The sequence below is a fragment of the Haplochromis burtoni genome, unplaced genomic scaffold (genome assembly GCF_018398535.1).
Source record: "Haplochromis burtoni strain Fernald_Lab_line unplaced genomic scaffold, NCSU_Asbu1 Contig_411, whole genome shotgun sequence".
In the NCBI taxonomy this organism is placed as follows: domain Eukaryota; kingdom Metazoa; phylum Chordata; class Actinopteri; order Cichliformes; family Cichlidae; genus Haplochromis; species Haplochromis burtoni.
Window position 1 is genome coordinate 452798 of NW_024582772.1, and position 10303 is coordinate 463100.

Below are 10303 nucleotides of genomic sequence, written 5' to 3' on the forward strand. Positions count from 1 at the left end.
AATTGCATAAAACAATTCGTCAAGTTAGAGACCCTATCGCTCGCTTTAATTAATATCTAGTAAACACTTTCCTGAAGAATTTATGGTCTCAATCCCTTGTTTTGAGTGTGAAATAATTCATCATGATGTTCAAGATAAAGCACAGTGTAATTTAGGCCCTGATTACCTTGTGATGAAGAGTTTGCTACCGTATGAGTGAAGTGTCCTTGTCTTCGCAGTCGGATCCACTTCTCATTAAAGAAACGTGATGACACAGTAATGATGTCCATTTTAAGTGTAGTGAAGAGATGATGTTTGGTGATGATGATGTCTTAAAGATCTAGGGAAGTCGAAACATAACATCCTTATTTTACCCGAACCTTTGCACAGTACAGCATGTGTAAAGATAAACTATCCTTATGTTGCATGCTGCTCTTTGGTTCAGGCTCCTGGGGACAACATTTGTACAAGCACACATGTTTTCATCCATATATTTCTATAATAATGGTGATATCGTTCTTGCTGTGGAGGATCACAACGCTTGCATATTTACTAGTTAAATACGTTGCTCTAAAATACATTCTTTTCAGATCAGACCGTCATCTGAAGGATTTAACAGTGGTATTTTTTAATATATCACAGTCTGTAACCAAGCACCTCTATTCTAAAAACAACACTAGATATTACAAGGTATTAACACTGGATAACAACATATGTTCTGAGTCATGAAATTAAGTGCTTGACTTAGTAACAGTAAGAAAAAAGTTTTGTGTTGAAATGAAATCTGATTGGTTTGTAAAAGTTTTTAAAATAATTTTTATACGTCACATTAATGTAACAACCTTTGAGTTACCCCAAATCTTTGTTAAAGTGATGCCGAATATCACACACAAAAACCTCAGCTATAAGCTTACAGCTTATTAGCCCCATGATGCTTTAGTGAGGACGTCCGAGGCTGCACATCACAACTTCGCCAGTAAATTCTCACTTTAATTTACTCCTATTAGTAAACTTTATCATCAACTTTGCTGGTGATTTTAACAGTTGCTTGCAAACTGGAAAATAATGAGTGAGGAATCACTATTAAACTATATGTGTTCTTACATAATCTTACGTGTTGTGACTGCACAGTGTTTAAAGGGGATCCAGTGATTTTAGTAATGTTTGTTTTTTCCATATAACATGGGGGAAAAAAGTTCTGCTCATATTTTAGCTTTATGCTCTCTTTCCAAACATATCTGCCAAAAATATAATTCAGTCAGGACAAAGATAATGAAAGAAGATTGATGTATTGATGACAGAACAGAAATTTACATGTAAAGTGACATAGACACTTTTAAATAGCAGAGCAACCAGAATATAACCACATGGCAACCAACTGAGCCAAGTCCCCTACTTCAAAGAGGCGGGTTGCACACGGGTTGCAGATGAGTCTGCAGACCGATGCAAACTGACTGTAACATTCTTATGTTTCAGGTACATGGGCCAGACGTGGCCGTCAAAAAGGCCAGGTGGGTCTGGTAATCAGACACCAGTTATTTGCAAACCTTAGCCAATCTGCAAGACTGCAGTTGTTTGGAGACAGGTTGGTTCCCACATGTCTGACTTGCTGTAACATCTGAGCAACAGCTGGTGGTAGAGTAGGTCATCTACCAATCAAAAGGTTGGGGGTTTGATTTCCGGCTCCTCCAGCCCATGTGTCGAAGGTTCCTCGGGCAAGATACTGAACCCTGAGTTGGTTGAGGCTGAGGGTTTTGCACACTCAAACTCAACCAGCTGGTTGCCTTAACTCTTGGCAACATTCATTGCAATGAATGGGCAACCAACAATTTTTGTGGTTACAAAGGACATATGTATATTTTTCAACTTAAGGTCATTTTTAGCTTACAAAGCCAATTTCTTCTAGCTACTTTCTGTGCGTAAAAAATCAGTGGAAATCCCCTTTAAACTGAAATCTATATTTTCAGAAGAAATACCAGCTTTCCCCCAAGAAAAACAGAAATGCTATTTTGAGCAAGTAATCATTTTTAAATAATGGTCACAGCCAAAAACTGTAATCATAACACCATTAAGTTATTTGTTCTGGAGCAGATAACAGCAGGAAACTAAAGTTAGCACATCTCACATTCACATTTTGTTTTATGCTGTTCGTTCCTATATAAACATCTAGCACGAAAAGGCAAAACGAGAGTAATGCTGCATTTGTAATAAAGAGACTGACTGCAACGCTGTGGCGAGAGGTTTGCTGTGATTGCAGCAACACTGCATCACTCTGTATTCAGTTTCCCTGTAAGAAAAATGTGAATATGAATCTGGCCCTCATTATTCATGAGTTTTTTGGGGGAGCTCCTCCTCTTTAATTGCTGCATTTTAGAGAAACCAAACCACGTGCAAAGAAATGCATGTTGGGTACTTTTGTCATCCACATTGGCGGTATCTCTCTCTCTCTGTTGTTTTACTTCAGATGTTGCGCAAATTGTGATTAGTACCATTTCTAGAACTCGTTTTCTGTTCCACTTGTGTGATTTTATTTTAGTTCTTCAAACTCTGTCAGTATCATCTTCCTCCTCCCTCAATATATCTGTGGTTTCATTTAATATCACATTCACTTCATATTATTTCACTTAATTTGTGGACGTTCTAAGGTTACCCTGTAATTTTAACAACTTCCATTTGTTTCACAGGGGGCACACTTTCTGCTCGGCTGGAAAATCATCAGTTGCCAAAGGCAGCAGATTAGAGCCTTTGATACTGATTCATCCACGATCACCACTGTCAGCCTCGACAATCTAACATTCACACCTACCTACACACAGTAATTGGCTGTGGTGTGTGTGGGGGCGTGCAAGCAGCTTTTTTTCCTTTTCCTTTTGTCTCCTGTGATGCAAAGTAGCTTTTTTAAGCATAACCGCAGTTTTTAGCACATTACGAGATACACGCTCCATCTTTATCAGCTTTACTGGCATCAATCACCAAGACTAACCACTGATTGGAAAATATTTGTAATGACTTTCTAATGAATAGAAAGAACTTCAGCATATTAGAATGAAATTATTAAATGGTATTTGTGCTTTTTTTATTCATCATTTTATGCCACTTAAATGTTTTAGAAGTTTCATAGTATTAATGAGTTTGAGGTAGTTGACCAGTAGCTTCCAGTATGAATCTGAATTTGCTTACATTTGTACATTTGCATGATTGTGGAGGTAGCGTTTCGATTGTTCTTTAAAGGCAGTTTTTCAGTGACTGCTGGATGTCTTCCATTAAAATATTCACGTTTGCTAAGAGGTGCAAAACTAATACACTGATGAAGTGTTTTAGATATTTTGTGGTGTAGTTTGTCATTCATAATCATTCACTGGCGCCTATGCAGCATCCTTTATGCTACACTTTTCCCTCCATTTGATGTGATCTATCAAGATAATGTAATGTTTTATTCTCATGTACTGTGTACACAAAACCCTAGGCTACGTGGAACAAATTTCATATCACAAGACGCAAAGCTGAGCTATATTAACTGCCAGATGATTGAATACAAAGGCTAACACAATATCTAATCTGTCTTAGTTTATCTTCCAATATTTTTGGGGGGTGTTTCTATTAATAAGGCTCATAGTGGTTTGTTTAAACATGTTAATTTTCACTCTGGTTGTTTTATCAGATGACTAATATTTGGCTGTTGTGCCATATCAGTTTTGGGATAAACAGGCTAAGTGTACAAAGTGCAATGAAGAGCTGAAGAACTTTTTTTGTAACAAAAATGTCTTTGTGTGCTCAGCACAAAGGCTGGATAATGAGATAAACAGACAGAAAAAAGGCTATTAGTCTAATTCTTATTTCAAATAAATAGAGACAAAATACCGACCAAGCCTTATGATGGCAAAGATCGTGCATGGATCTTAAATTAGGTCTGTATATTTAGCCTGCATAAGTACTGGCATTGTTAGCTTTTGATGTGGTCACACGTCTTTGTGGTTCCACACGTGATCAGCCAAACCTTTCTTAGCAGGGCGAGGACAGACGACAGGACCTGCTTACCTTATTGGATGTTTGTGGTTCAGATACAGGAAAATAATATGAAAGTGACCAATATAGTCAGATTGTCTTTGGTTTATGGACTGTTAGAAGGGTTAGTTAGTCATACTGTTATTTTCATTTCAACTCGTAAAACTTACTTTAATTGTAGAAAATTAACATGTGTACTCTCTAACCATCATTTTAAAGTGTAACCATATTTAACCTGTGACATCAGATAGTTAATGACTGTCCTTCATGGGGCGGTAGTGTAACAGTATGGCTTTGTTTCGGGTTTCTCTTGCTAAGACTGTAATTATTCAGTTATCCCACACCTGATACGGTGAAATTGCCAGTGAACTAACTTTTTCTGATTCTGCTTCATTACTGCTTTTCTTATTGACAGCAGTCATTTCTAACTCTTGATCCGTAAGCGCCCTTCCCGAGTGGACCACCGCACTCTCGACTCTCGCACTCCTATTCACCTCAGCCGTGTCATTCAACTTGTTGTCATTATGGACTCGATTTCTTAGTCCCAACACAAAATGGTTGTGATTAACAACTTCTCTAGAAACAGTACCTTCACACGGTGCTTGCACAGACCTTCTTTTCCTCCTCCACCCAACAATTCTGCTCCACAGCTGGCTCTGCACAACGCAACAAAAAGGCCTGGACTTGCATATCGCCTCGAAGCCCCTCTTAAAATTCTCATTGTAGTAGCCATAGATGATGGGGTTGACGCTGGAGTTCGAGAAAGCTAGCCAGTGTGCGAAGGGGAAGATGTAGCTGGTCAGAAGGTCCAGCTGGTTCCCATCCAAGTCTGCATAGTCTGTTATCATCATGAGGGTCCAGAGAGGCAACCAGGACAACATGAAAAGCAAAGCTACCAGAATGAGCATCTTTATCACCTTTATCTTTTTCCTCGATACCCTCGGATGAGCGTGTCTCCTGCTTCCTTCCTGGACTGTAGCATTGGCCAAGTGCGGCTCCTTGTTTGCAAACACAGAAGAACACAGTTTGACTCCAATGCTTATGTACATCAGTGAGATTACTGTGAGGGGCAGCAGGTAGATGTGTGCAAACAAAACCACTGTGTAGACATTTCTCATCCGAGGGTTGGCAAAGTTTTCGTAGCAGGTGTACAAGGGCAATGTCTGATTGAAGTTGTTATTATATATCATGTAATGGAAAGGGACTTTCTCCACAGTCAGGGCAACTACAGCAGGACACATGAAGGCCACGGCTAACACCCAGATCGAGACGATTGCTAATTTGGCAACGAACACCGTCAGCTTGGGTCGTAGTGGGTACACAATACAGCGAAACCTGCAGTGGACAAGGAAACAAAAGAAGCATTGTTATGAATTAATGAAATAAACTTGTGGGTTTTCAGAGATAAATATCATAACTTGTTTAATTAATTTCTTTTTAACCCTGTGAGATAAATCCATTACATCACAACTGTTTTACAGGAAGAAGAAAAGAAAAAAGTGTAAATTGTTTCCGATGTGTCATTCCTATGTAAAAAGTCTGTGGTTGTATATCAATTGCATTGAATTTTTTCATGTTTGTTAAAAAGTAGTTTCAGGTATGAAATGATTTCCTAGAGGTAGAGCATGCAATACTTTCAACTTCTGGCCAAAAACTTTCTATTCCAAGGTAGTAGGCAACCTGTCTCAAACACTTGTGGTCTGACTTTTACCGACTGCAGTCTTTGTCAAACTGGCAAAGGTTTGCAAATAATTAGTGTTTAATTTAAAAACACAGACAGACTTTGTATTGCATTTGCATATTTTGCATTAGTCTGTGCAAAATAGCAGAAGACACATCTCTCTGCAATATGGGACTTGACTCAACTGGCTGACTACTGGTTGCATTCTGGTTATTTCTATATGAAATCAAGGTTGTCCTAAAAGCAGTGTCCATTTAATATTGCAGTTCAGTTGCTCTCCTGCAGAAACTGCATCATTGAGGAGGAATTTTAGAACTTCTTTTTCATATGTATGTCATTTTAGTTGGATTCTAGTTGGAGTAGCTAATTTGAATTTCTGTGAATGTAGATGACAACACTCATCTCAATTTTTGCTGATTTATAACAGTTAATTGATGTATTATCACAGACAGATTTTATGTCATTTTGAACTTAACTCCATTCAGTCACAGACCTATTATCAGACTGACTGCGTCTGCTTGCCATTTTGTTGTTGTCTTAATGCACCAAGGTCACGCTGAAGATGACAAATGAATATGAGTGGATGCAGATCTGATCTTCATTTTCAAAAAACTAAAAAACAAAACAGATTTCAAAGGCAACAGGATCAAAAGTTGACTGCACATCCTTGCATTAATGTTGGTTGCAAGTTCCTAGAGTGATCTTAGCAATAAGTGACAAAATAAAGCTGTTAAATATTTGGGTTTTTTGTCAGTCTGGGTATGGCTGGTTGGACTGTCCAACTTAAATTTATAAGTAAAAACAACGGCGTTCCCAGAAAGGTTCAGGTCCTCTGTAAAATGTAAAAATAAAACTGAACGCAGTGACTTGCAAATCTCACAAACTCACATTTTGTTCACAGTATAACACAGAAAATGCATCAAATACTTAAACTGAGACAATTTCACATTTAATGGAAGATATCAGCTCAATTTGATACACTTTTCATACCATCATTAGGCCAAAGGTGTATATTTGTCCGCTGCTGTTAGTAAATAGTATTGTTCTAAAATGAAATAGGAATAGAGCAAACATTGCACCACTAACATTATTAGAATTTTTATATATTTGTCCATTATTTATTTCACTGTTATTGTGTTATATTCCATCAAGAACCAAAGAACAATGTGCACTTACCTTTCAACAGCAATAGCCACAAGGGTGAAGACTGATGCAGACACTGACACGCCCTGCACAAAGCCGCTCATCTTACACACAGTGTTGGAGAAGGGCCAACCTGTTAAGAAAGTAACATCATTGACAATACAAGGAAATAACTGTCCCAGTGATTTTAGAAATCCTTAACATCAGTCTGATTATATTGCTGCAGGAAGAAAATTGAGGTTGGCAATCGGTTTTTAGACTCCATGCTGTACAATCTTGGACAATGCCATGTCTTTGTTGTCGAACGACAGTAGACACACAAAGTGAGACGTGGCATTTAGAATGGAAGACGTATCCGTTCACATTTTTCTTCCTTCCGCTTCACGGTGATTGTTTCATTTTTCAGCGGCAGCAGAAACAGAGTCTTCAAACACAGCTGAGAGCGTGACTATAGCCTCCCAATTTCTTTTCTACGATGAACGGCAAATTGCTCGAATTGAGCGCGATGGGATTGTAGCAGTGGGCTGGTGTGCTGAAAAAATTTGAAATCAATTGACAGTGACCTCGGGGTGTTGGAAAATTGCAGCTCTATAGGCAAACATTTCATGTCAAATAATACTGTACCTTCCTCACTCCATTGCACACCATCAGGCAGAGGATGTGTGAGGTGCTAAATACCTCTATATGATTATGGATTACAACAGTGCATAATAATGTTGATACTTTTCCTGCATTGTATATAATTTCTGCAGGACAAATAAGCAGGTGAAATTTCTGAGTTCAAGCAAAGCGGCATTTTCTCCCTGCAGAAACTTGCTGTGGCTAAGAATCCATGTGTAAGAATGATCATTAGAGCTTATAGGCTGAAAATCTCAAAGTGCTAAAAACAAGAAAACACAAACAAAAGATTTTGTAAGAAAAAAACCCTTAGGGACAAAAAGGTGCGACAGAGGACAAAATATAAAAGAAACTCCAGTCAGCATTGTGAAATGCCTAGAAAGGATTTTTATTGTGAATTTAGGGGTTCACTGGCTTCTCCATCAGACCTCTTAACATAAGTTCATATTTATCACTTTTTCCTCGGGTCATTTAATAATCAACACCAGAAACCAATCGCCCTAGATTCAACATACAGAATGAAAGTTCTTCTCTGGACCAGAGCTCATTTAAAATGGACTGAGACAAAGTTGGAAACTGTTCTGCTGTCAGACGAATCAAAATTTTAAAATTCGTTTTGGAGAACACAAATGTCACGTCCTCCAAACAAAAGAGGAGAGGGACTGTCTGTTATCAGCAGATTTCAAAACCCTGCATGTCTGATGGTATGGGGGTGCATCAGTGTCTATGAAAACCACAGCTTGCACATCTGGAAAGGCACCATCAGTGATGAAAGGTACTGTATATAAAGGTTTTAGAGCAACATATGCTCCCACCCAGAACACTAAACTGCATTCTACAGCTATTGCAGCAGCATCGCCTCATATGTTGAACTGACCTGCCTGCAGTCCAGACAGAGCAGCTAGAATCCTACAGTACTGATTGAATTGAATGGATTGTTGTTAAAAGAGGATGGCATGGTCCCTACTGTGTGATGCTACCATGAGCTGGCATTTTGTATAGCAAAATGGCTCAATTTAAACACTTATGTTTTCAGTTGTGTTGCGATTCGGGTCCCAACTTTGGAATTGTGGATGGAGTTGGAGTTGTATGATAATAATAATTATAATAATGGCAATTCTTTACTGTATTCTCCCGATGGTTCTTGCACAGAGCTCACTGAGCTGCCACCCACACGTTCCACCTTTTGTCACTTCACCATCTGTACATTTAAATTATTGTGAGCAGCCCTAAAATAAAGACAATGACATCAATAGCATGGTTCATCCTCATTATCATATCATGAGACAAGTTCAGCCAATTCCATTCTGTTCAGTTCAAATTTATTTACATAGTGTCAAATCACAACAACTGTTGCCTCGAGGTGCTTTAAATTGTATATCGCAAGGTAAAGACCCTACAATATTAGAAAGAAGACCCCCAGGAATCAGACGAAATGAAAAGAAAATGTTGATTGCTGCTATCAGTTCAGCATCTTGTGAAATAATCAGTCAGACTGCTGTAAAATTTAAAAATAAAACCCGCAGTAAAACCTGCATCTTGCTGTTTGGTGGTGGACACTGCTAGAGGACTAAAGACCCATCGATCAGCAGGCTCATTGCTATGCATCTCCATTCACAAGGTGCTTTGCAAAGTCTTTTTATGGTTAAATGCCATGCCAAGCGTGAAATAGGGATCCACATATGCATTTAATTTATAAAGGGGAATTGTCTGCAGTTTATATAAACCTGATTATCCTTTGACACACAGATTTTAGTCTCTGTGCACATATACACTTCTAGTATGGTCCCATGTGCTGTTTTGTAAATGAGGCCCCAGGTCATTGTTTTAATAATGCATCATCAGAGTCACTGTCACACACCATTGCAACCAAACCACTACAGGAGGGGCTCAATCTCTCATAGTATAAAACACAGAGGACAGACACTGAGTCACACTAGGCTGCACGGACAACATACTCGCTGTTGGTTTACGTTGATTCACAGCTTAAAGCTTAAAGTAAAGTAAAATGCTTATGAAAAACAAAAACTTTTCAGGTGGTGATGATTTATCACCGTGTTTGACACTGGTTTTAAAGGCATCTATAGTATTGTGTGCGATACAAACCTGTAGTAGATGGAGAATTTCATTATTTTCATTCATGGTTATTCATGCTTTTATTTCATCTCGCTTAGATTATTGTAACACTCTTTCTTTGTTTGAGCAAAAGAAACCTTGACCGTCTCCAGTTAGTCCAGAATGCTGCTGCAAGGCTTTTAACAAAGACACGAAAAAGAGAGCATATTACACCAGTATTACGTTCATTACACTGGCTTCCAGTACATTTTAGAATTCATTTTAAAATCTTGGTACTGACGGAATGCTCTCCCTCCATCATTACATTGCCTTGACTGTATTTATTCTTTTAAAAAGCCGCTTAAGACTCATTTATTTAGATTGGCTTTTAATTAGATTTGTACTGTCTTCCGTGGAGGAAGCAGAGTCTGTGGATGAGAGAAGGGTCTGGCTGCAGCCTCCGGGGAGCGCCATATCCGGTCGTTAAGTGATGACGTGACGAATCCTACTTCCGGGCCTAAAGTAGTCTGCGTTTAACTCAATTTTGTTGTAATTTCTACTCATAGTTGTATGAATCCAATTATAACGCAAAGGTCGCTACCCAATTTATTGACTCTGTCAACAATGTTGAAATGATTAAAAGTGTTGATAGGCTTTTTTGTGACAGTGCAATTACTGAAAAAGAGATATTGACATCTATTGAATTTCTTAAAAACAACAAATCTCCAGGCACAGATGGGCTGGTGGCTGAATTCTATAAATCATTTTCTTCTCAGCTTGCACCCTTTTTGTTGCAGGTTTATAATGAAAGTATTGAAAGGG

At 38.4% G+C, this 10303-nt stretch overlaps 1 protein-coding gene across 1 annotated transcript; it reads right to left on the minus strand.

The window, feature by feature from the left end:
• Positions 1 to 1514: 1514 nt before the first annotated feature.
• Positions 1515 to 9955, minus strand: npffr1l2 (neuropeptide FF receptor 1 like 2). The gene is made up of 3 exons (XM_042213051.1): positions 9886 to 9955; positions 6842 to 7004; positions 1515 to 5319 (listed from the first exon to the last, which is right to left on the minus strand). Exons 1-3 carry the CDS (start codon positions 9953 to 9955, stop codon positions 4314 to 4316), a joined length of 1239 nt encoding a protein of 412 aa, XP_042068985.1. The 3' UTR covers positions 1515 to 4313.
• Positions 9956 to 10303: the final 348 nt, after the last annotated feature.

Coding starts and splice junctions, on each gene's coding strand:
- npffr1l2 (XM_042213051.1), bottom strand. CDS start 9,955: ATGGCGCTCCCCGGAGGCTGCAGCCAGACCCTTCTCTCATCCACAGAC. Junction 7,005..9,885: donor TGCTTCCTCCACGGAAGACA/GTACAAATCTAA, acceptor ACTGATGTTAAG/GATTTCTAAAATCACTGGGA. Junction 5,320..6,841: donor GTGGCTATTGCTGTTGAAAG/GTAAGTGCACAT, acceptor TGTCCACTGCAG/GTTTCGCTGTATTGTGTACC.